Genomic DNA, 24,605 nt, shown 5'->3' on the forward strand with positions numbered 1-24,605 from the left:
TAAAGGCCTTGGGGATATATAAACAGAGAGCAGAAAAGACTTCTCACCCTGACCAGATCAGAGAGATGGATCTCTCTGATCTATGAGCAGTTTCTCTCTCTGTGTGTGTGTGTGTGTGTGTGTGTGTGTGTGTGTGTGTGTGTGTGTGGAATAGCCCCCTTGCATAGTCATTTAATCTGGTTTATTTCTTTTCTCACCTCAGAATTTTCTAAGGGCTTTCTCCTGGGCCACAGGAAGAGAGCCAGAGGGCAAACACAAACACTTGAATGGCCGAATGAGCAAGTCACTCCTGTGTCTATTTTCTTATCCATAAGATGAGAGGTTTGGTCTATGTGATCTCTGAAATCCTGCCCAACTCTTAACATTTTGTGGCTCTGGGTACTGAATCAAAAGCCCCTCTCTTCCTGAATGCTCCATCCTTGGACCAGACCTTTGTCTTCATTCCTCTTCTCTGTTTACACCTGGCCGCCCAGATCCGTTCTCCTGGCCCCCTTTCTTCTTCAATTCCCTCAAATGCTACTTGCTTTTTAGCTCCTTTGGACCCTCTTTTTTTCTTATATTTCTATTATTGTTTATTTAATATTATTTATATATATTTCTTATATTTCTGCAGACCCTCCCAGATTATACTCCTGATCTCCAGAACGGCTCCATCTCTATGTCTGCCTACTATCTGCATCCTGGCTCCTAACTGAAGTTATATCCTTGGGTTCCTCTGAGGGCCCCCTGGGATCCCCTATCATTGGTCCCTCTGAGAGGCACACCCTTTTCCAAAGCCAAAGGATCAGGTATTCAGTGGCTCAGGTGACAAACCTGCTGTCAGGTTACGGATATTGTTTCCTGAAAGACCACACTACAGTGTCAGTGGAGACTCAGGCTGCCTGCAGTGCCCTGCCCTCACCTGGCTATCCCACACAAGGTGAGAATAACCAGAACTCACCTCTAGTACCAGCGCTTACCTGGAAACATGGCTCTGAGCCTCTGGCCCCTGCTGCTGCTGCTGTCCTGTGCAGGTGAGAGGAACAGTGAGATGGGCTGGGGATGAAGGGGATGGTTGCTGGAAAGAGACTTAAGAATGCAGAGATTAAGTGGTTAGAGAAAAAATAAAGGGGCAAGGAAGAGGGGCGGAGACTGGAGCTAAGGGAGAAAATGAGGGTTAAGAAATCAGGCCAAGACTTACTGTAGGTTGTTGAAAGGGACTCAGCTCACCATCTTTCTCGCCTCATCTTTATATCCAGGCAGGGACTGGGCTCCAGGGCAGGGCTGAATTTGGGTTCCAGGCTTTTCCCCTTCAGTGATCTCTGGTTTCTTTTCTTACAGTGACTCTGGTCCCTACTGGGCCTCAGTCCCTGGACCCTGGTCTCTCCCTCCTGAAGTCATTGCTCTCCGTTCTGGACCAGGCTCCCCAGGGGTCCCTCAGCCGCTCACGGTTCTCTGCATTCCTGGCCAACATTTCTTCTTCCTTTGAGCCTGGGAGAATGGGGGAGGGACCAGTGGGAGAGCCTCCACCTCTCCAGCCCCCTGCCCTCCGGCTCCATGATTTCTTAGTGACGCTGAGAGGCAGCCCAGACTGGGAGCCAATGCTGGGGCTGCTGGGGGATGTGCTGGCACTGCTGGGACAGGAGCAGACCCCCCGGGACTTCCTGGGGCACCAGGCAGGTGTGCTGGGTGGACTTGCAGAGGTGCTGCTGGGAGCCTTAGTTCCCGGGGGACCCCCTAACCCTACCAGGCCCCCATGCACCCGTGATGGGCCCTCTGACTGCGTTCTGGCAGCTGACTGGTTGCCTTCTCTGCTGCTGTTGTTAGAAGGCACACGCTGGCAGGCCCTGGTGCAGGTGCAGCCCAGCGTGGACCCCGCCAATGCCACAGGCCTCGATGGGAGGGAGCCAGCCCCCCACCTTTTGCAGGGTCTGTTGGCTTTGCTCACTCCCATGGGGGAGCTGGGCTCTGAGGAGGCTCTTTGGGGAGGTCTGCTGCGCACAGTGGGGGCCCCCCTCTATGCTACCTTCCAGGAGGGGCTGCTCCGAGTCACTGACTCCCTGCAGGATGAGGTCTTTTCCATTCTGGGGCAACCAGAGCCTGATGTCAATGGGCAGTGCCAGGGAGGTGAGTGCTGCCGGGTCTGGGGCTGGGCTGTGGCAGGGCAAGGAAGGGTGAGACTGGGGTGGTTCTCTTCCTTACTCTTTCCCTCCTAGGCAATCTTCAGCAGCTGCTCTTGTGGTAAGTAACAGGAGAGGAGTTCTGAGGGATTGGGCATGGGACGTCATCAGCCTCCAGAGCGGAAGAGGAAACTGATGGGAGGGGTGTAGTTTACTGGTTTTTGAGTGTGACTATCGAGGTTGGTGTCCCAGCTCTACCTCTTCCTAGCCATGTGACCTTGGGCAGATTATAGCCTCATTCTATGCCTCAGTTTCCCCACTTGGGAAATATGGATAATCTTAACTACCTCAGAGTTTTTGCAAGGGATTAAATGAGTTGATACTGTATGTGTAAACCACTTAGAACTGTGCCTTGCACATGGTGCTTGATAAATGTTAACTAATAAAGATGGGGTATGGAAAGAAAGGACGGGATTGGCTTCCTCCACCCCTTACTGTTTCTGGACAACAGTGCCAGAGCACAGGCGGACATATTCAGTTGCTGGGCAGAATTCCTGATCTGAGGCCAACCAAGGGTTGTGTTTAAGCTGCCTAAAAGCGGATGCAGAAAGGAGAAAGAAGGGGGCCGGGTGGACAGAAGGGACTCCAACTGCTCCTAGGTGATTTTTGTGCCTTGGCGGGACAGATCTCTCTCCCCTTTCCCCCCATTCCAACATTTAAACCGGTAACACCAGTACTCCCAGCGACCTCACTTTTGGAAAAGCCTGTGCTTGCCAACCTCCCTGCAGGGCTCTGGGCCGGGGCCAGAAGTCTCAACTTGAGGAAATGTAAACTGATCAGATGCTCGCCTGCTCCTCCCTCTGCATCCAGGGGCATCCGGCACAATCTCTCCTGGGATGTGCGGGCGTTGGGCTTTCTGTCTGGATCGCCACCTCCACCCCCCGCGCTCCTCCACTGCCTGAGCACAGCTGTGCCTCTGCCCAGGACTTCCCAGCCCTCAGCCAACATCAGCCCTCGCCAGCGGCGGGCCATCTCTGTGGAGGCCCTCTGCGAGAACGCCGCAGGCCCAGCACCGCCCTACAGCATTTCCAACTTCTCCCTCCACGTGATCTGCCAGCACATCAAGCCTGTCGCCCCGCAGCCCCCTCCCAGCACCGCTGCCATCTGCCAGACAGCTGTGTGGTATGCAGTCTCATGGGCACCAGGTGCCCAAGGCTGGCTCCAGGCCTGTCACGACCAGTTTCCCAAAGAGTTCCTGGAGGCAATCTGTAGCGACCTCTCCTTTTCCACCCTGTCGGGTCCCAACCGCCGCTTGGTAAAGCGGCTCTGTGCGGGCCTGCTCCCACCCCCCACCAGCTGCCCTGAAGGCCTGCCCCCTGTTCCCCTCACCCCAGAGATCTTCTGGGGCTGCTTCTTGGAGAACGAGACTCTGTGGGCTGAGCAGCTGTGTGGGGAGGCAAGTCTGCAGGCTGTGCCCCCCAGCAACCAGGCTTGGGTTCAGCATGTGTGCCAGGGCCCCACCCCAGATGTCACGGCCTCCCCACCCTGCCACATTGGACCATGTGGGGAACGCTGCCCAGATGGGGGCAGCTTCCTGATGATGGTCTGTGCCAATGACACCATGTATGAGGCCCTGGTGCCCTCCTGGCCTTGGCTAGCAGGCCAGTGCAGGATAAGTCGTGGGGGCAATGATACTTGCTTCCTGGAGGGGTTACTGGGCCCTCTTCTGCCCTCTCTGCCCCCACTGGGACCGTCCCCACTTTGCCTGGCCCCAGGCCCCTTCCTGCTTGGCATGCTGTCCCAGCTGCCACGCTGTCAGTCCTCCGTGCCGGCCCCTGCCCACCCCACACGCCTACACTATCTCCTGCGCCTGCTGACCTTCCTCCTGGGTCCAGGGGCCGGAGGGAACGAGGCCCAGGGGATGCTGGGTCAGGCCCTGATGCTCTCCAGTCTCCCAGACAACTGCTCCTTCTGGGATGCCTTCCGCCCCGAGGGCCGGCGCAGTGTGCTGCGGACAGTCGGGGAGTACCTGGAACAGGAGGAGCAGCCGACCCCCCTGGACTTTGACCCCACTGCCAGCTCCAGCTCTGGTTTAAGCAAGATGGAGCTGCTGGCCTGCTTCAGCGTGAGTGATCTGCCAAGGTGAAAGCTCCTGGAACAGAGGGAAGGTCCTCCATGGGAATTCTCTACTATATTACTGAGAGGCAGTAGTGTAGTGCAGCAGTTAAGCCCACAGCTCTGGAGTCATACAGGCTTGGGTTTACATCTTAGTTCTGTGATCAACCCTGGACAAGTTTTTAACCTCTCTGAGCAATATTTTTGTCATCTGCAAACGAACGGGGAGAATAATGGTGCCACTCTTTTTAGGGTGGCTGTAAGGATTACATCAGATAACACATGCTGTGGCCTTAGCACTAGTATATGATATAAAAACAATATATAATAAATGTTATCTCATTATTCTTCCTGACTTTTTGATTTCCCCCCTTTCTGCTCTGGAAAGGAAAGGGATCAAGTTAGACGGCTCTAATTCTGTCCCTGGAGAGTGAGAATTGGAAACTGGCAAAATATAGGAAGATAAGACAGAAATGAGAAAAATTCAGGGTGATTGCAAATCAGAAGAGTTGGGTTTCAGGTTCAACTATGCCACAAGTGTGGTTTCAGGCGAGTAATTTAATTTGGTTTTCCTGGGCTTCAGTTTCTTCTCTGTAGAGTGAAGGGGCTGGAATATGTGAATACCTTAGTTCATTCATTGAGTTCTGCTTATTTTTAAGGCACTTTGCTAGGTTCTGTAGGGAATATAAAGATTCCTCACTCCATGTTAGGGCCCACTTTCTCGAGTCCTGGGACCAATGAAATGTAATAATTTGGTTCATATCTACAAGTATTTACTGGGCCAACTAGGGGCCTGGCCTGGGAAAGGCTATAGCAGACGTGGTCCCTGACCTAAAGGAGTGTAACATCTGAGCAGACACACATACTAGCTTCGGATGAAGGACAAGCATTCTAGCAAGTGGAGCTGGAGTGCCTGGGGAAGCCGCAGGAGGGACAGAGGAGACAGCTCTCTTGGCATCTTGTCTGTCTCCCCACCAGCCTGTGCTGTGGGATCTGCTCCAGAGGGAGAAGAGTGTTTGGGCCCTGCAGATTCTAGTGCAGGTAACAGATGCGGGGGGTGGGGGGGCAGTATGTGGGTGGACTGGGTGATAGCTGTGGCCTGAGGTCCCTGCCCAGTGAAGCCATAACCACCATGACCTCCTACTCCCAGGCATACCTGCACATGCCGCCAGAAAATCTCCAGCAGCTGGTGCTTTCAGCGGAGAGCGAGGCTGCTCAGGGCTTCCTGACGCTCATGCACCGTTCCTGGGCCCAGCTGCAGGTGGGCACGGAGGGAGAAGGGAACGAGGGTGGTGGGGAAAATCTAGGAATCAAGAGCACCTGGAACCAGGTAGGCAGTGGGCTCGCTCCAGCAGAAGGAGGAACTCAGCAGGGGAGATGGCCAGAAGAGTGGGCATCCCCAGCGCCGGCATTCATTCCTGTGCCCCCACAGGTGCCACCATCTGAGGAGCAGGCCCTGGGTCGTCTGACAGCCTTGCTGCTCCAGCGGTACCCGCGCCTCACCTCCCAACTCTTCATCGATCTCTCACCACTCATCCCCTTCTTGGCTGTCTCCGACCTGATGCGTTTCCCACCATCCCTGTTGTCCAATGACAGTGTGTAAGGACCTTGTACCACTCCTCCTGATCCTGTCAGGGTCAGGCCAATCTCCCCCACCTAGAGCAGCCCCTTCGATTAAAACTGGGGAGTCTCCTTCCTGTCATGACAGCAGAGCTGCACAGAGCCAGGGAACAGGGCCAAGGGCTAAGACCCATTACTCTCCCCAGCCTGGCTGCCATCCGGAATTACAGCCCTGGAATGAGGCCTGAACAGAAGGAGGCTCTGGCAAGGCGACTGCTGGCCCCTGAGCTGTTTGGGGAAGTGCCCGCCTGGCCCCAGGAGCTGCTATGGGCAGTGCTGCCCCTGCTCCCCCATCTGCCTCTGGAGAACTTTCTGCAACTCAGCCCTCATCAGGTATGAGAACGATCCTTTATTTGACTAGGCTGTTTTCTGATAGGTGGGATGGGAGTCAGTGGCATGTCTCCTAGTCCCACAGTGACCCCAACACAAGCTGACCTTCCCCATCTCAGATCCAGGCCCTGGAGGATAGCTGGCCAGCGGCCGGTCTTGGGCCAGGACACGCCCGACATGTGCTGCGCAGCCTGGTGAACCAGAGTGTCCAGGATGGAGAGGAGCAGGTGCGCAGGTGAGTGGTTGTGGGATCAGTGATCACGGCCAGAGCGGGGGAGAGGCAGGTACAGCTGCCATGATGGGTTGGGGTCCTAGAAAGGAAGGGGCAAGAGAGTAGGCAGTGGCCCCTGGCGGTGTAGGGCTCCAGGAGAGAGGCCTGTCTGTGGCATCCACATTTCCTAGTTTAGCGGTCGGAGTGCTTGCTCCGTGTACCCACATGGTCCCTGCCTTAGTACCAGCCTCAGTGAAGGCCAGCTTCGTGCCCTCTTCAGGCTGGGACCCCTCGCCTGTTTCCTGAGCCCTGAGGAGCTGCAGAGCCTGGTACCCTTGAACGATCCAATGGGGCCGGTAGAACGGGGGCTGCTGGAATGTGCAGCCAACGGGACCCTCAGCCCACAAGGACGGGTGAGCCCCTCGGCACAGGCCTACAAGACTCCAGGCTTCCCGTGGCGGGTGGTCTGTGTGGAGGACGTGCCCAGTCATCTCAACCAAGCTTGAGCACAGTTGGTGCCAGCCCTTGCCCCACCTTGGCTACCTTCATTCCTTACTTCCTTACTCCATGGCCATTCTTATCTGTTACCACCTCTTCGGGGCCCTGCTCCATCTGGTCTATGACATCTCGAACATATCCTTTGATGTCTTGAACCCAATCTGCTCCTCTCCCATCCCTGGTTCCAAGCCATAATCCAGGCCCTGGGAAATCCAGATGTGGGATTAGAGAGGAGGCTTAAGGTTCACCTGTCTTTTCTCTCCAGTCCCAGACCTTCTTTGGTTACAGGTAGCATATGAACTTCTGGGAGTGTTGCGCTCATCTGGAGGAACCGTGCTGAGCCCCCGGGAGCTTCGAGTTTGGGCCCCTCTCTTCCCTCAGCTGGGCCTCCGCTTCCTGCAGGAGCTGTCAGAGACCCAGCTTAGAGCCATGCTTCCTGCGCTGCAAGGAACCAGTGTCACACCTGCCCAGGTGGGCCTATCTCACTCCCTGGCTTCCATCTTGCCACCACGCGGAACCTCAGTCAAGAGAATTATGTTCAAGGATACCATCGGGCCCCCCTGAAGCCTCCTTTTCCTCTGTCCCAAGGAGGATTCCCTCAACCCCCTTCCTCAGACGAAGAAGAGCCCAGAGCCAGGCTGGTCACTGGGGTGGTAGAGAGAGAGCTGGAAGTTTTGGAGGGTGGGCCCTAGGGACCTGCTTGGGACCTGGCTGCCAGGACCTGAGAGCTGTTGTTTCCTGTCCCATCCTCCCTCAGGCTGTCCTACTGCTTGGACGGCTCCTCCCTAGGCATGACGTGAGTAGCAGAAACTTCTCAACATCCCCCGGAGCTCTCTGTCCCCCCCTTTCCCTGGCTCCCTCTCAGTTCCCCTCATACCTGCCGCCTTTCTGTACTGTGATTGTCCTCTTCCCTACCACCTGGCCCGACTTCTTCAGGCCTCTTGTCTCTCTTGCTCCCCAGCTGTCCCTGGAGGAACTCTGCTCCTTGCACCCTCTGCTTCCAGGCCTCAGCTCCCAGACATTCCAGGCCATCCCTAGGCGAGTTCTGGTTGGGGCTTGTTCCTGCCTGGCCCCTGAACTGTCACGCCTCTCAGCCTGCCAGACCGCAGCACTGCTGCAGACCTTCCGGGTATGAGAGCAGCAGGGAGAATGGCCAATCAGGGATGAGGGCTCTGGTTGGGAGGAGGGCATCTTCCCTGTGCCCAGGGAAGGCCCCTCAAACCTCACCACTTTTACACACACACACACATACACGCAGCCAATTCTCATGCAGGTGAAAGATGGAGTTAAAAACATGGGTGCAACAGGTGCCAGTGCAGCTGTGTGTATCCCTGGTCAGGTACGTGTGGTTTCTCCTGACTGAGCTCCTCTCCACGTCCCAGGGCTGTTTCATATGGCTGGTGCTGCCCCACATTCTCTCCCTGAAGTGGCCCCGAGAGTCCAAGTTAACTCTGTGCCCACCAAGACGTTCGTAGCTCTCCCCAGGGCCAGTTGCAGGACAGCATGACATCCTAGAATGTCAAAGCCACAAGGGTCTGAGAAATCTTCCAGGCCAGTCATTCTGTTTTCAGATAAAGAGACCAAGGCTCTGGGAGACTGAGGGAGTTTAGTCCATCAGATGCCTAATCAACAGCGACACTTGACCACAACCGCCTTTTATGTGAGGGCTCTTGGGTGTACCCAGCTAGAGTGGCACATGCCATTCCACCCTTCTCCTAGTTTTGGTCCCTTCCTGCCCCCACGGTTCCCCTTCTTCTTTGAGGCCTGAGTCCAGACCCTTTCACCTATCACTACACTGCTACACCCACCCCACCAGCAGCCTATCCCCACCACCTGGCCAGACTGCCTGCTGCCTCTGCTCCCACTAAAGCTGCTACAGCTGGAGTCTGCTGCTCTTCTGGCTGACCGAAGGCATTACCGGGAGCTGCCCTGGTCTGAGCAGCAGGTAATTCTTCGCACTACCCCAGAACTCCCTTCTCTCAATATTTTCCACCTCCCTCACCCATCCCTCAGACATACGGCACATTATCCCTAGCATCCCTTATGATGTGACCTGCTTTGCTCTTTCTTTTTCCCTCCTCCCTATTGCCCCATTTCTCTCTCTCTCTCTCTCTCTCTGTCTCAGCAGTGGGCATTTGGGAGAGTAGGAGGCTGGTGGGACCCACAGGGTGGAGAGGCAGCACTGGGTCCAAGGCATCATAGGTCCTTGGGCAATATCTCTGCTGGGAAGTGGCTCCTCTTTCTTTCTCCTGTAGGCACAGTTTCTCTGGAAGAAGATGCAGGTGCCCACCAACCTGACCCTCAGGAATCTGCAGTGAGTAACTTGTGTTGAGCTGTGAGTTTAATTTAACTAACATTTTTTTGAGTGCTTACCATGTGCCAGGCACCATGTGATACGTGGGGGAGTGGGGGTATGAGGATCAATGATGCATGGCCTCAGCCTGTGGGTCTTCTTCTGGCTCCTCCTCCCCTGACCCTCCCGCCCTTCCATAGCACAGTATCTATCCTGATTGGGTTCAGGTCCTAGCCCCATCACCTGTTTGTGATCTTGGGCAAGTCATTTAACCTCTCTAAGCTTCAATTTTTCCTTCTGTAGAATAAGAATTAAAATGGTACCTTCCTACTAACACAGCATTGTAAATCAACTATACTCCAATAAAAATTTTAAAAATAAATAAATAAAATGGTACCTTCCTATAGGTAGCTGTGAAGATTAAATGAGATAAGGCATAAAAGGTACTGAATACAGTGCCGGGCCCAGTGTGAGCTTCTGGTAGACATTTGCTAATTAATCTTTCAGAGCCACTGACCAAGCAGGAATAAACAGGAGTAAGTATCACCTTACTTCCACCCACAGTAAAAGAACCATGGGCTTCTGAAGACATGGCTCTAGTCTCAGTTTACCACATTTCTAGTAGAATGATGCTGGGAATGTCACTTGACCTCTGTAAATCTTTATTTTCTTCTCTGATAAACAGTGATGATGTTGTGGGAAGCCAATGAGAATATCTATGGAAAGATATTTCTCAAACTGTAAATTACCGTAAATGAACATGTGTACTTGTGTTGAGAATGTTGATATCAAGGAGCAGACAGGCTGTGGCACGTGTTGAATGAGCATCTACCCACTCACACATCTACAGGGCTCTGGGTACTCTGGCAGGGGGCATGTCCTGTGAGTTTCTGCAGCAGATCAACTCGATGGCAGACTTCCTTGAAGTGGTACACATGATCTATCAACTGTCCACTGGGGTTCGAGGGAGCCTGGTGAGAGGGGTGCTTGGGCATTAGTGGGAGCAGGGAGGCGGGGACCCTGGGTATAGAACCCAGCCTCCATGCTCAGCTCTGTCCTGAACCTGCTTCCCTACCCTGTCCTACAGAGGACCTGTATCTGGGCAGAGCTACAGAGGAGGATGACAATGCCAGAGCCAGAGCTGGCAACCCTGGGGCCAGAACTGAGTGGGCTGGACACCAAGCTACTCCTGGACTTACCGTAAGGCTACAGTTGGAGATACTGGATTCTCAGAAGGCTCAACCTGGGGTAGAAGATCTGCCCTTAGGAAATACCTTAGAGGTGGTGTTTTTCTGTCTGGTGGTTCCCTGACATCAGTTACAGCCTAAATCAGAGGATTCTTTTCAAAGTTGTGCTAGGGGAGCTTTCCTGGTGGTCCAGTGGGTAGGACTGCATGCTCCCAATGCAGGGGGCCCAGGTTCGATCCCTGGTAGGGGAACTAGATCCCGCATGCATGCCGCAAGTAAGAGTTTGCATGACACAACTAAGAAGTCCGCATACCGCAACTGAGTCTGCATGCAGTAACTAAAGATACTGCATGCCACAACTAAAGATCCCACATGCCACAGCAAAGATCCTGCGTGCTGCAACTAAGACCTGGTGCAGCCTAAATAAATACATATTTTTTAAAAAACGAAAAGCAAACTTGCTCTAGGTATTGACTGGCTCCCCAAACAAGGCCCCAGCATGCGACACCTGAGAGTGGCAACATTGTGATGTGAGCTGCCAAGCAATATTTTTTTTTAAAATATTTATTTATTTGGCTGTGTTGGGTCCTAGTTGCGGCACATGGGATCTTCATTTGCCGCGTGCGGGGATCTTTAGTTGCAGCATGCGGGATCTTTAGTTGTGGCATGCGAACTCTTAGTTGCAGCATGTGGGATCTAGTTCCCTGACCGGGGATTGAACCTGGGCCCCCTGTACTGGGTGCATGGAGTCTTAGCCACTGGACCACCAGGGAAGTCCCCAAGCAATCTTATTATAACCTAGGCCACATTAATAGAGGTAGAATATTTAAAATGAGGGAGGTAGAAGTTCCCTGGTGGCCTAGTGGTTAGGATTCCGGGCTTTCACTACCGTGGCCCAGGTTCAGTCCCTGGTCAGGGAACTGAGATCCCATAAGCCACAGGGCATGGCCAAAAATAAAAAAAAAATTTTAAAAATGAGGGAGGTAATGATTCAATTCTGCCCCACAGGACTGTAGTCTGCTTAGGGCACTGTGTTCTCAATATGTTCAGAGGAGTAGGTAAAGAGAGAATGTATGAAGCATGTGATAAATACCTTCAAATACCCCAGGGGCTATCAAATAGAAAATAGATTGGCATGTTTCTGAATGGCCCCACTGGGCATGACTAGTACCAGCGAATGAAAATCAGATTTTTACACAATATGAGGAAAATTGTGGTAGTGAGTTCCTGGCCACTGGAGCTATTCAAGCCTAGTCTGGATGGCCCCATAGCAGGAATGTTGTAGAGCAGATTCAAGTATGCGTGAGGAGAGAGAAGACTAGATGAACCTAAGGCAGCTCCTAAACTAGAGACTCTAGGAGTTTATGAGTATCTCACTCACAGGCTTCTTTTCCCATTTTACCCCCATGCTCACCCCATTGCCAACTGAACTGTAAGTCAGAGTAGGAAAAAGCTGGCGTTGGTCTTTCTGGGAGGTGACTCCATCCTTACATTTTTATAGACCTTCCCACAGATTTTGGCTTTTGTACTACTTGGTCCAGTTCCAGACTTGGCAACCCTAGATAAGAGTACATGGTGTCACTTCTGACTTTTTGGCAAAATGGCTTTTTAAAAAATGCCTTTCAAATCTATTGAAATATATTGGTTCTTGGAGATAATTTAGAATCCCAAAGACCTGGATGAGGTGAAAGATCCTGGACCATGAGTTGGAAGACCCGAGTTCCTCATCTGTGAAAGAGAGATGAGAAAATACCTCTCTTATCCCCAGGTTTTGCCATAGGACCAAATGAGATAATGCCTAAAAGAACTTTGTCAATTGTATAGTGCTATACGAACGAGAGGGGACCTTCTCACAATAAGTAGAGGAAGGGTGGTACTGTGGAAAACAGGAACTGAGAGTAAGAACCCACCATTTGATCTCTTTGAACCTCAGTGTTTAATAAAATGGGGGAGGGGACTTAGTGATACTTAATATTTGGGGCTTTTGATTCCATTAGATGAGGTAGGATTGTTTGTTACTTCTTCTCAAGAAGACTGGAAATATGTCACCCCCTTTGTTCTCTCCCTGCAAGCACTGTGGTGGGAATTGGATCTGGGGCTTCCTTTCCAGGGCCACAGGGTTTGGTCTAGTGTTACCTCTTGTCTGGGCAATGTGGCATTCTGTGGTCCCTTCTCAACTTGGCTCAATTCTGAGTCCCCCCACTGTCAAACTGCTATAGGGTCCAGTTGATGGACAGACTGTCCAGTGAATCCATTATGTTGGTGGTGGAGCTGGTACGAGGTACTCCAGAGCAGCTGCTGGCACTGACCCCACCCCACCGGGCAGCCCTGGCAGAAAGGGCCCTACAAAACTTGGTAAGAGTCCACACCATCAGACTCAGAACTGTAGCCTGGGCCATTCTTACCACTCAGACAATGCTCTCTGTCTTCTAGGCCCAGACCTGAACTTTTGCTGCCAAACAGGTTTTTGTCTACAAGGCCTTAGCCCCTAGATCTACCTCTGGGTTCTATTCTTTGATAGTCTGCTTCATGTTTCTTGTCCATATCCCTTGGAGTATAAGAAATTCCTTGGATTCCACCTCCCAGTCTTCCTGCCTGCTCCTATTTGGGCTCATTGTTTAGAAAAGTGAACAATGGCAATGAACTTCATAGGGTCTTGGGTTGGGAGCTGGAGGGAGGCAAGGTCGAAGGTCTTGGTGTCTTGATCAAAGAGACTGGTCCTCTGAGCCAGCGGTGCATTGTCCCAAGGCCTGATGCCCCTCTCCAGGCTCCAAAGGAGACAACAGTGTCAAGGGAAGTGCTGGAGACATTGGGTCCCTTGGTTGGATTCCTGGGGATAGAGAGCACACGACGGATCCCCCTACAGATCCTTCTGGCCCATCTCAGTCAGCTGCAGGACATCTGCCTAGGAGAGCCATTTGCCACAGAGCTGGGATGGCTGCTGTTGCAGGAGCCTCTTCTTGGGTATGGACCTCCGGGAACTTCAGATTCTAACTCATCCTTCACCTACCCTCTCAACCACCCTCATCAGTGGCAGCCCATTCAATATGCTTGAGGTCCTTGGAGCCCTGAGTCCCCAGTCCCAGCGTGTCTTTCCTCTTCCTTCTCCTCACAGTTCACTCAGCATCCCAACCCCTGATCTTCTTTCTGTCCCTCAGGAAACCAGAGTTATGGAGCCAGGATGAAGTCGAGCAAGCAGGACGCCTAGTATTCACTCTGTCTCCTGAGGCTATTTCCTTGATCCCCAGGGTGAGGTGAAGGAACAAGGGAGGGAGTAAGAGCAGAGAGGGGACTGGGGAGCTGGTTGCAGGGAGCTAAGACCAAGGAAGTTGAGGGCAAAGGGTGTGAAGCCCGAATTTAGCAGGGGGAGACTGCTAAAAAGAGATAGGACTTTGGAATTATAGCTGTAGCAGCTGGCCCTGAACTGCCCGGCTCTGCCCACCTTCCTTCTACCTTCTCACCCAGGAGGCCTTGGGCCCAGAGACCCTGGAGCGGCTCCTAGAAAAGCAGCAGAGCTGGGAGCAGAGCAGAGCTGGACAGCTGTGTGCAGGGCCACAGCTCACTGCCAAGAAAGCAGCCCTGGTAGCTGGGGTTGTGCGGCCCACCACAGAGGATCTCCCAGGTGAAACTCCCCACATGCCTATACATGTAGCATGGTGTACAGGAAAGAGTATCCAACAGTGCAGTCAGACTTGTGCCCTTTGAGCAGATTTGTATAACTTCTCTCTAGGCTGGGGTTTTCTAACCTATAAAGCACAGAGGTGTGAGGGATGATCTTCAAGGTCTCTTCTAGTTCTAGGGTTCTATAGCTCTGGGAATTTATAACTCATTATATTTTTAGCCCAGGACTCCCCTTTCTCTGCTCTCTTATCCCTGTTAACAGCTGACTCAGCTCTAGGCTCGATTAAGCGTGGAGCTCTCTGCTGGGAAGACGCTTAGGATGGAGGAAGGTGACACTGTGGGGCTAGGGACCTGGGTTCCAATCTAGATCTGCCATTCAGTCCCTGAGCAACCCTGTCGGTCTTCCATCTATACAATGAGGGGCTTGTCCTCTCCAGTCACTTGTTCTAATATCGAGGCCTATAAATCTCACACTGTAGTAATCCCTTGAGCCATACTGCCCATATTGCCCTGTCCTTCAAAGGTTGGGGGTGTCATTCCATCTATAGCTATCTCTCTGGGCATACTTTAGTACTACACTGACCCCCTGGCCCTGCCTTCCCCCTTTAGAACCTGTGCCAAATTGTGCAGATGTACGGGGAACATTCCCATCAGCCTGGTCTGCAACCCAGATCGCAGAGATGGAGCTTTTAGACTTTGAGGACTGCCTAGCACTGTTTGCAGGAGACCCAGGACTTGGGCCTGAGGAACTACGGGCAGCGATGGGCAAAGCAAAACAAGTTAGTGATGGAGAGTCCAGTTGGGGTTGGAAGTGGAGTAACATGAGGAAGCCAGTTGGGTGTGATGTGGAACACAAGGGAATGGATAGCTGGGTGAGGGGTGGGGGACATAGGAGATAAAAGAATTAGAGAGTTTGGAGCCTGAGTAGGAAGTCAGAGGGGATGAATACTGAGGGAAGGAAGCTAGTGAAATGGGTAGAGGGACTAGAGAAGTGGTTACCAAACTTCAGCATGTATCAAAATCATCTAGGGAGCAGGTTTTTTAAATGCTTATTCGAGGATCTCATGCTAGACTCACCGAAGAAGAATCTCTGAGGACGGGGTCTGGGCATCTGCATCTTAACAGTCACTGCCCGCCCCCAAACGCCAAGAGTCTGGTGCACATAAGAGTTTAGAACTCATGGACTAGAGTCTGCTATTCTTCACTACTGAGACTCTAGAGTCTTTCAGTAACACCTTAGTCAGAGGAACCTTAATCCAGTCCTCTCATTTTACAGTTGAAGAAACAAAAGACCCAGAGAAGGCAAGTGATTTGCCCAGAGTTACACAACTAAGGTCAGAGGCAAAACTAAGACCCAGCATTCTGACTCTTAATCCAGTGCTTTTTCCATTCACACTCTTCCTCTCTTTCTTTAGTTGTGGGGTCCCCCCTGGGGATTCCGTCCTGAGCAGATCCTGCAGCTGGGTCAGCTCTTAATAGGTCTAGGAGAGAGGGAACTACAGGAGCTGAGCCTGGTGGACTGGGGTGTGCTGAGCACCCTGGGGCAGATAGATGGCTGGAGCTCCATCCAGGTAACATCTTCTCTCCTCTCTACCACCTTCCAAATACCCATCCCACAGATCCAGGCCTCTAGGGCATCTAAAGCCCAAGGAATTTCTTTCCTGTGATCCTGCCTGGCCATTCTTTCTGTCTTTTCCTAATACCCCATACTAGTAGCCTTAGGAACTCTGTGATTTATTCACTCTGAGGCCCTGGACACGTAATACTTCCTTCTTCCTCCTTTCCCTTTGGCCGCCTTTTTTTCCATCCTTCTCTTTTTTGGATCCTCAACCTTTCCCATGGCCATTGGATCTTCAGGTCTTTTTTTAAAAAATAAATTTATTTATTTTATTTATTTATTTTTGGCTGCGTTGGGTCTTCGTTGCTGTGCATGGGCTTTCTCTGGTTGCAGCTAGCGGGAGCTACTCTTCGTTGTGGTGCGCGGGCTTCTCATTGCGGTGGCTTCTCTTGTTGCGGAGCACAGGCTCTAGGCACGCAGGCTTCAGTAGTTTTGGCTCGAGGGCTCAGTAGTTGTGGCACATGGGCTCTAGAGCGCAGGCTCAGTAGTTGTGGTGCACGGGCTTAGTTGCTCCGCGGCATGTCGGATCTTCCCGGGCCAGGGCTCGAACCCGTGTCCCCTGCATTGGCAGGCGGATTCTTAACCACTGTGCCACCAGGGAAGCCCGGATCTTCAGGTCTTAATAATAAAAAATCCAGTAGCACTTGTCCCTTCCCTAAGCAGTTGCCCATCCATGACTTCCCCATGACTTCTCTCCTTATCCTGTGGCCTCCACCCCCACCCCAGCTCCGGGTTGTGGTCTCCAGTTTCCTGAAGCAGAGTGGTCGGCACGTGAGCCACCTGGACTTCCTCCACCTGACTGCACTGGGTTACACGCTCTGTGGACTTCGGCCAGAGGAGCTGCAGCATATCAACAGTTGGGAGTTTAGGTCACCTGTGGAGGAGGGTTTGGGTGGTGGTGCTGAGGGAAAGGTGGGCTCACTGGGGAGGGAAGGATCATGCAGGAGTGGTCCCATGGAGGAAGGGATCTCACCTGAAGCCATTTCTACCATCAACTCATGACCATGGACCCTTATCACCATGGCTGAATCCTTCTCCCTTCCTTCCCACTCTTCCACAGCCAAGCAGCTCTCTTCCTGGGCAACCTGCATCTCCCGTGTTCTGAGGAGCAACTGGAGGTTCTGGCCCAGCTCCTTGTGCTGCCTGGTGGTTTTGGCCCAGTCAGTAACTGGGGGCCTGAGATCTTCACCGAAATTGGTACAATAGCAGGTAGGGAGACTGGGCCACTGCTGCTGCTGGTTGTCAGGGGTTGGTTTCCATACCATGGATGGACTGGTTGGAGGACTGCTCTGGAATTCTTAAGGTGGGAGTCTGAGAAGGCATTTAGGTAAGAGGTTGGAGATGTGTTGGGGAAGGTCTATGGTAGGATACCTTGGGAGTAGCTGGAGAAGGCCAGTATAAGATAACGTTTGCATGCCCATCCCACTTGCTTCAACAGCTGGAATCCCAGACCTGGCTCTTTCAGCACTGCTGCGAGGACAGATCCAGGGCCTCACCCCTCTGGCCATTTCTGTCATCCCTCCTCCGAAATTTGCTGTAAGTATTGATGGAGTGGGGTCTGGGGTGACCACAAGAGAGCCAGGGCCCAACAAGGGATACAGTGGATGTCCTGATTCCTGCTTCCACCCCTAGGTGGTGTTCAGCCCCACCCAGCTATCTAGTCTCACCAGTGTTCAGGCTGTGGCTGTCACTCCTGAGCAAATGGCCTTTCTGAGTCCTGAGCAGCGAGGAGCAGTTGCATGGGCCCAGTATGAGGGGAAGGAGACCCCAGAACAGCAGGGTGAGTTCCCAACTGCACAGCTTGACCCGCCAACCCCTGACCCAGAATCTGAACCCTAACTTGGTACTGGTTGGCTCACAGAACCCTTCAGGGAGATCCTGGAGTGAAGGGGTCTACAGGCAGATAGTTTCCAAGTATCAATGGCTCCTGTGGAGCAGAGCTGTGATATTCCTTCCATTCTCTCTCTCATTATAGGTCGAAGCACAGCCTGGGGTCTCCAGGACTGGTCACAACCCTCCTGGGCCCTGGCATTGACCATCTACTTCCTTGGCAACCTGCTATGAGCCTGTCTCTGCAGTTAAAGAGAGAGATTGTTGGGAAAGACATTTTAAGTAATAATGAATAAAGTGCAAATGGAAGTGCAATCTAATTATCCTCAGGAAGCTGATGAGGAATATGGGTAAAATGCTAATGCTTTCCACCCACCTGAGAATCAGTGTTCCTGGCATGCCATATCTGGAGTCTCTTTCCATCATAAATAATCCCACTGCCTTTTTTTTCTTCTGGAGGCTAGTTCCTCCTCATCCCACCATTAGAAATAACACAACTGGAGCGTAGCAAGGAGTCTTTACTAGGACAGAGGGAGTGAGGGGGGAAAGGGGGCATCCAGAGTAAGGAGAATGGGCCACTGTTAGAATGGCAGAGGTCCTGGGAGTCTTGAGTCATCTGCTGGGGATGGGAGTTAATGCTTGTTGAGAGGCGGAGGGACGCGGATATCCTGGCCTCTCTCCAGACGCCGTTCACAGTCAATCAAATAGTTTACTCCATCGATGACCAGCTGCACCAGCTCCACCTGAAGGACACTAACCCTTGATCTCTGCTTCCCACAATCTGACTCCCTTCCACACTGATTTGGCTGCTCTGGGAACTCGTTTCCAATTTCCTCCCCACTCAACCTGAATTTCATTTCAGATTCTGTTACATTCCTGAGGCTCACTCCCTGTCACATCTCAACCCCCACAGACCTATCCCGAATCCCTAAGAATCTCACCTCTGACTTGCCCAGTCGGTCCAAATTAGAGATGTCAACGATGCTGCCTGTGGCAGCTGTGTCCACTCCTCCAGTTCCACGTTTTTGGAGTCTTAGGTTCTCTAGGATCTTTGGGAAGCGGCTATCCTAGAGGGGAGATAGAGATTGGGGGGGAGGGGTCAACAGAGGCAGAGACTGGTCTGACCTGAAAGAGCCCTGAACCCACTCAGAGCTCTTTCCCTTGACTCTTTAGCTACACTATGTCTGCTCCTTTCCAAAATGCCCAATCCCTCCCACCCATACACAGCCACCTTCCTCCTTCACAACCCTCTAACTCCACAACTCCTTTACTTTGCTTAGCAGGGGCAGTTTGATGTGCACTCCTGCCCGAAGTCCAGTGCCTAGGTTAGACGGACAGGTCAAGATGTATCCCAAACGCTCATTCCACATGAACTCCCAGCCACGCTCCTGGATCAGCCGCTCCACCTGAGTGCACAAAGGCTCTGTTAGTGAAAAGTCAGGGATATGCGAGCCTTCCCTTAGCTAGACCCACAGGAACTCTAGAAACATGTCTAGAAACAAAGACTTGGGATGTGAAAGAATGACACTGCTTTTTTTTTTTTTTTGGTGGAAATGGCTCATTATTATCATGCATAAAAGATAATTTTGATGTTACGAGCCCATAATGATGAGATTGTGCAAAAATATCCTGTGTGGAAGAAGAGAAACCTGAGGGAATGATGCATTAAGGATGAACTAGGGAGATGAACAGAGGTGGTAAACTGAACTGAGAAAAGATTGATTATTCAATGAGTTCTGCATGCATTGACATCTTTACTTTGCCAGTGAGCCTAGAGCTTGGAAGTTTCTTTCAGCCAGAAAATGAGGTTGTAGGCTTTGCAACAGGAAGAGGCAAGAGAGCCTGTTAACTGTGGAAAGAGCATATGTGAGAAAGCAAGAGAAAGGTGAAAATGGAGCAGAAGAGCCGGATTCATAGTTGTGGAGGCTGGGGGAGGAGTGTGGGAAGCATGTTTTTGTTTCACTTAAGCATCCTAATCATGGAGATGACTATTAGAGTTGAAGAGACTGGAGATCTGCCAGAGTTGATGGACATGAAGACCACTACCTAACCTGAGTAAGAGGGACGCTGTTCCTAGTTCAGAAAGAACCATGGCATAGGGGGATATTGTATATGTTGAACAAGGGGAAATTCTTCCATCTAGAATAGTAACAGCAGTGAACACTTACCACGGGCCACGCACTTTACATGCATTATCTCACTTAAACCCCACAACTTAAAATGTAGGAAGTCTTACTCTCCCAATTTTACAGATGAGAATACTAAGGCATATAATTTAATATGTTACCTATTACTTGCTAAAAATAATAGAAACTTCCCAGCCAAGATCTAAACGGAAGAGGAGCTCTCTCCCTTTACAAGTTCAAAATAGAACTGTATACATGAGAACATAAAATAAGGATTGGGTTTATGGGGATTTGTAATCTAGAATTGAATATGGAGACCTAATCCGTATAGGACTGAGGATTCAATTCAACTCCTCACGCAGAGCAACGCATTCTGGAACTTAGGCCATTCCATCCTCCACCTTCCCTGGTTTCCCTCCTACTCTCAGCTTAAAATCTAGACATGGTACTTTAGCAAGAATGACAGAATCCAGAGTTAAGGCCTACCTTGGCTCCCAACTGGGTGGTTACATTAGAATCATGAACATACCAATCTCTCACTCCTTACATCCATCCAGGCTTAAACCTTTTCCTTATCTGCACATCCCACCATCCCACACCACAACCCCCAGGCACTGAGCCACCATCTCATTTATTCCTTCTTTGCATTATTTGGCAACTGCTTTATTTACTTCCTTAGATTCCTGACATTCTTTCTCTCTTCCTATTCTTAGGGTGACCACATATCCTGGTTTTCCCTGGACAGTTCTGATTTATACCTCTTGTCCTAGAGTGATTGGTGGTGATCCTTTTCACCATCAAAAGTATCCTGGGTTGGTTGATAAATTATATGGTCCATCTACCTATTTAAATTTATTTTTTCCTCAAGTCCTCCCACCTAGTTCCCTTATACATTCTTCTCCAACCTCTTTGAGGCCTCGGCAGAATCTTTCAAACACTTTCTTCATGTTGCCACCCTTCTCCATGGAGATGACCCGTGTATGATCCTCCTCATTCACCCAGATCAAGAAGCTCTTCTCATTGTTGTGCCTGAAGGTAGGAGAGAGGGAGGGACAGGGATTAAGAGGCAGGGCAAGAATTGGGGGAGATAAAGAAAAAAGGGCACTTATAGGGGCAGGGGGTAAGCTAAGCCTCATACCAGATTCCACGAGCATCTGGCCAGTCTCGAGCCATTCCTGCTGCGGTCAATAATGGGGACACAGGCTTATCAAACAGGAAGTGGTCCTGGGGAGAGTAAAGGGACTTGGGGTAAGAATCCTCACAGTAGCCCCTGGGCTTCTCAGAGCCCAACTACCTCATCCGGCCCAGCCTCCCCTGACTCTTCTTTCCATCTGCCCCTCCCACCCAGCTCGCTCTCAAAGCCCCTCACATCAATTAGCTGCTGCTGCTCAGCCTCTGTCATCTCACTGAGCCGATAGTAGCGTCCAGCCAGGTCACCCTTCAGGCCACTCAGTGCCTCCACCACAACACGCTCCACCTCTCGTCGCTCTGCCCGGGTGCAGGCTGGAGGCAGGCTGAGTCCCCGGATACTTCGGCCAGTTCTGACTCTTGAGGACAATACATACCTCTCATCAAAGTAGCCAGAACGGATCTGGGGAATCAGAGAAATTAATGTAAGTCACAGAAACACAGTGGATGGGAGCTGAGGGCCTTTCGGAAGGAGAGACCTTAAGGACTAGAGGGGTCCTCACTGCCTGCACTGGAAGGAGAAGCCCATAGGGCAAGCACTCCAACTGAAGGTGCATTGTAAACCCTCCCCCAAACCTGCCCACCTTGGGGTGTGGCCATTCTCATCCGCCCTCTCCTCTCCACAGAGGCTGCTCCTGAACATACAATTCTTTCCCCACGCTGAGACTAAAAGCTCAGCAGTATAATGACTATGAGTCAGGGTATAATTATGGTTGAAGGGACTGGAGAAACAGAATGTTGTACATAAGGCAATGCAAGTCAGAAGTGGAATATTCGACCTACCTTGCTGGCATCCAGGTCAGTGGTATGTTTCATCGTCTGGGGGTTATATCCATTGTGTCGCTCTTGGATCACAGGGTCAAACAGCTCAGCAAATACCTGAGGGGGAGTTCAGAGGAAGAGGGTGGTTAAGGAGAGGGAATCCCTTCCCAAGCTTTAGTTGTGGATTGATTTCACTGGGTGAGAAAACATGAGTATGGATGGTCCAGTCTTAAGGGAAAGTGAGGTCTTTAGGGGAAAGGAGCTGGGATTACTGGGGAGATGAATTGGGTCACCGGGGAAACTCTGGGGGCCCCCTACCTCATAGGTCTCCTCATCACCAGCTACCATGCCCACAGTCTTGATGAAGGGGTGGCCAGGGTTGTCCACGCCAGTCTGGATACACTGATCTAGCGTCCAACCAGTGGGTGTGGTCTTGTCGCAGAGCCGGGCATAGACTGCTGGGGTCAGGTGACTGGCCATGCAGTTGTTGTGCTTTCGGAGGTCTGGGTACTCAGCACTAGGGAGGGGGTACCCAGTAACCATGGTGGGAGGGCACAGGGGGCCTAGACCCAGTGCACTCAGCTGGGAGCATGTCTGGCTTTGTTCCTTGCGGGGAGGGGAGGTTAGAGGGAGGCTAAAACTTGGTAATCTCATCAGGGACTTTCAGGATCTATTCTTTCCCAAGAGTTCTAGCTTCCTCTGGCTGGAGGCTCAATTCTCCCAGATCTGCTCAGTTCTTTCCTCCCATGGACACAACACTAGGGATGGGGGGAGGGGAAAGACTAAGGAGGGGAATTCAGGAAACGGGAGAGAACAGCAGGAAAAGGAGATGGAGGAGAGCGGAAAGGATAGTTCCTGGTCTCTCAATTAGGAATTTGGGCAGAGTAGGTGCAGCCAGAACTCACAGGGCCAGAGCTGGCCTTGAGGGTGGGAACTGCGGGCTCCAAGTCCTCAGGAATGCTTTCACCTTATGGTTTTGGCCTCCATCCCCACCCCACTGAGGTTTTCAGACTGTCCAGCGCCTGTACTCCAGAGCCTTCGTGACTATAGCCCTTCTCTGTTGCCCAGGTCCGCATCTCCATCCCCAACTGCACCTACCCGTCCCCCACCCCCACCCCACCGCCACCCTCACCCGGGCGCCTGAGACACTGATACCTCGGGGGATACAGCCTCCGTCGTTCGCCGGCGGCTCGAACAGGTTCCGAGCGGAGCAGAAACCCAGCGGCTACAGACCCAGCTCCAGCCAAAGCCAGGAGTCTGAGCCCCGGGCGGGCAGACAGGAGACGAGAGAAGGGACCAGCCATGGCTTGAGGGTCTGGTTACGGAATCCCGGAGTAGGAGCTGGCTCAGGGCAGGAACCGGGAGGGAGGATGCAAACAGGCTGACTGAGAGCCGGAGGTGGGTGCGAGGCTGGAGCCGAAATGGAGGGAGGCTGGAGCGGGAGTGGAAGCCGGTGCCGACCAGGCTGCAGGAGAGGCGCAATGAGCTAGCGGCGGTCGGGCGCAGGAGAGGGAGGCAGAGCTGCAGTCTCCAGGGGTGGGGCTCATGCAGGCCCCGCCTTCCCGCCTGCCACGGCCCTAGGTGTGCGGGGGCAGAGGGCAGGCGCCACCCACCAGGTAGATTAGGAGGACTGGAGATTCGCAGCCTTAGGCCGGGGAACGGGCCCACCTGAGATGAGGTCGCCCAGATTTCAGCACCAAGTAGAGGACAGCACCCAAGGGGACAGGCGAGACCCGAACACCCTTCCCCTAAGCCTCTCGGTTTAATAGGAAACCCGTTTTGTCGCCCTGTGGGTGTGAAAGCGTGACACTACCCAACCTCTTCTCGTTTTTTCGGCCTGCCTCAGCAACCTCTCCATCTTCCCAGGGGAGGCGGCCTCGGGGAACCGTGGAATAAACACAGATACCAGAGGAAGACAAAGAGAAAGCACACAGGCAGACACTGAGAAAGACACCAGCTGCCTCAAGGTCACCTTTTTCCTTAGAACCAGGAAGAGGACCAAAGCTCCTCCCTGTCACACCTGTGCTCTCCTTATAAGGTTGTGGAAAGATTCCCGGAGAGAAATCAGGGAAACATGAACTCTTACCCCATCTGTGCTGTGTTGCCCACCCCCGCCCTGCCCCCAAGTCTGAAGCCCTGCTCCGTCCTTCCTCCACTTCTCATGATCCCCCACTTTTCCCCCTCCTCGGCCCTCCTCCCCATCTCCTACTTCACCTTTGATCTTTTACTTCTCAGAGTCTTTTCCAGGCTCCGACCAGTTTGCTGCTCACAGGACTCCGAGTATTCTCGGCAGGCTTGCCTACCTGTTGTTTGGCTGGGCGTGGGGCTGGAGTTGGGCAAGGAATTATGCTTTCTTCTCCTCCTCTCCCTTCTGCCCGCTCTCTGTAGCTCCCAGTTCCTGAGCTGAAGGGGAGTGTAAGGTGACGTGATGGGTGTGGTGAGATGACGAGGTGTAGGACGGAAACAGGCAGGCACAGGTCCCCAACCACCACATGTGTTTCCTCTCTTGGCTCCCTAATGCCGTTTAATCCAGACTGTAAGGAGGGGTGTCCAAGGGCATAGGGTCACCAAGGAATCTCTGCCTTCCACCTGGTCGCTTCTCCTCCTCTCTGCTCACAAGGTGCATATTCATATTTGAAAGGGCTTTGTTGCCATATCTCCAAGTGTGACTTGGGTATGACTTGACCTTTGTCCTGGCAGAAGGAGAATGAATGCTTGGAGCTGAAATAGAGATGTGGGCTTCAATATGGAGGGTCAGTTAAGATGGGGTAGGCATGGTGGCATTAGCCCATTCTTTCAGGTATTGATGACAAAATATTGGCTCTCTGTATACTGATGCCGAAATGAGATACAGAGACAGAGTTTTGGAGGAGAAAGAAATAGTAGCTTTATTCTTGGCGGGAACACAGCAGGCTAGCACCTAAAGAACTGTGCCCCCCTCCCTGTGGAACAGGGAGTGGTCTTCTAGTTAGGGCTCGTGGTCGGGGGGTAGGAGGATCAAGGCAGTGACTGGGCTTGCATTCTTCTGATGGGTTGGTGGTGAGGTAAGTAGGAGTCAGCAACATCAACCTTCAGGTTCTAGCTGGTCTGGGGTCTACGTGCCTGTG

At 52.2% G+C, this 24,605-nt stretch overlaps 2 protein-coding genes and 1 long non-coding RNA gene across 4 annotated transcripts in view; 1 reads left to right on the top strand and 2 right to left on the bottom strand.

Moving 5' to 3' along the window:
• Window positions 1–1,121, bottom strand: part of LOC118889706 — a 7,881-nt gene extending 6,760 nt beyond the window's left edge. The window contains exon 1 of the long non-coding RNA XR_005018601.1: window positions 960–1,121. This is a non-coding gene — a long non-coding RNA (uncharacterized LOC118889706). The remainder of the gene's footprint in view (window positions 1–959) is intronic.
• On the top strand, window positions 887–17,714 carry STRC (stereocilin). Its single transcript, XM_036841731.1, is given in 29 exon segments — window positions 887–1,009; window positions 1,296–2,106; window positions 2,196–2,220; window positions 2,970–4,224; window positions 5,193–5,255; window positions 5,365–5,475; window positions 5,647–5,813; window positions 5,981–6,167; window positions 6,284–6,399; window positions 6,656–6,788; window positions 7,162–7,344; window positions 7,631–7,669; window positions 7,835–8,002; window positions 8,147–8,212; window positions 8,693–8,818; window positions 9,129–9,187; window positions 10,017–10,140; window positions 10,254–10,366; window positions 12,573–12,708; window positions 13,121–13,317; window positions 13,512–13,602; window positions 13,819–13,975; window positions 14,584–14,753; window positions 15,390–15,545; window positions 16,319–16,461; window positions 16,653–16,801; window positions 17,031–17,128; window positions 17,225–17,372; window positions 17,568–17,714. Coding segments are annotated over 29 exon segments (5,322 nt in total). The 5' UTR covers window positions 887–967; the 3' UTR covers window positions 17,657–17,714.
• A 208-nt stretch (window positions 17,715–17,922) lies between these two features.
• Window positions 17,923–23,917, bottom strand: LOC118891168 (creatine kinase U-type, mitochondrial). 2 transcript variants are annotated; one of them, XM_036844837.1, is made up of 10 exons: window positions 23,802–23,917; window positions 22,654–22,963; window positions 21,817–22,015; window positions 21,520–21,615; window positions 20,918–21,139; window positions 20,687–20,772; window positions 20,454–20,577; window positions 18,694–18,828; window positions 18,364–18,489; window positions 17,923–18,165 (listed from the first exon to the last, which is right to left on the bottom strand). In XM_036844837.1, exons 2-10 carry the CDS (start codon window positions 22,800–22,802, stop codon window positions 18,055–18,057), a joined length of 1,248 nt encoding a protein of 415 aa, XP_036700732.1. In that variant the 5' UTR covers window positions 22,803–22,963; window positions 23,802–23,917; the 3' UTR covers window positions 17,923–18,054. The 2 variants fall into 2 exon arrangements, with proteins under 2 accessions (XP_036700732.1, XP_036700734.1); XM_036844839.1 differs by having other exon boundaries at window positions 23,713–23,890.
• Window positions 23,918–24,605: the final 688 nt, after the last annotated feature.

Source organism: Balaenoptera musculus, chromosome 2 (genome assembly GCF_009873245.2).
Source record: "Balaenoptera musculus isolate JJ_BM4_2016_0621 chromosome 2, mBalMus1.pri.v3, whole genome shotgun sequence".
Lineage (NCBI taxonomy): Eukaryota > Metazoa > Chordata > Mammalia > Artiodactyla > Balaenopteridae > Balaenoptera > Balaenoptera musculus.

What these genes read in the sequence shown, in the direction of transcription:
- LOC118891168 (XM_036844837.1), bottom strand. Translation starts at nt 22,802, where the DNA reads ATGGCTGGTCCCTTCTCTCGTCTCCTGTCTGCCCGCCCGGGGCTCAGA. An exon ending in GTGATGAGGAGACCTATGAG is followed by an intron (nt 21,616 to 21,816) that starts GTAGGGGGCCCC and finishes ACTCCCCCTCAG; the next exon opens with GTATTTGCTGAGCTGTTTGA. An exon ending in AACTGCCCCTGCTAAGCAAA is followed by an intron (nt 18,490 to 18,693) that starts GTAAAGGAGTTG and finishes TCTCCCCTCTAG; the next exon opens with GATAGCCGCTTCCCAAAGAT.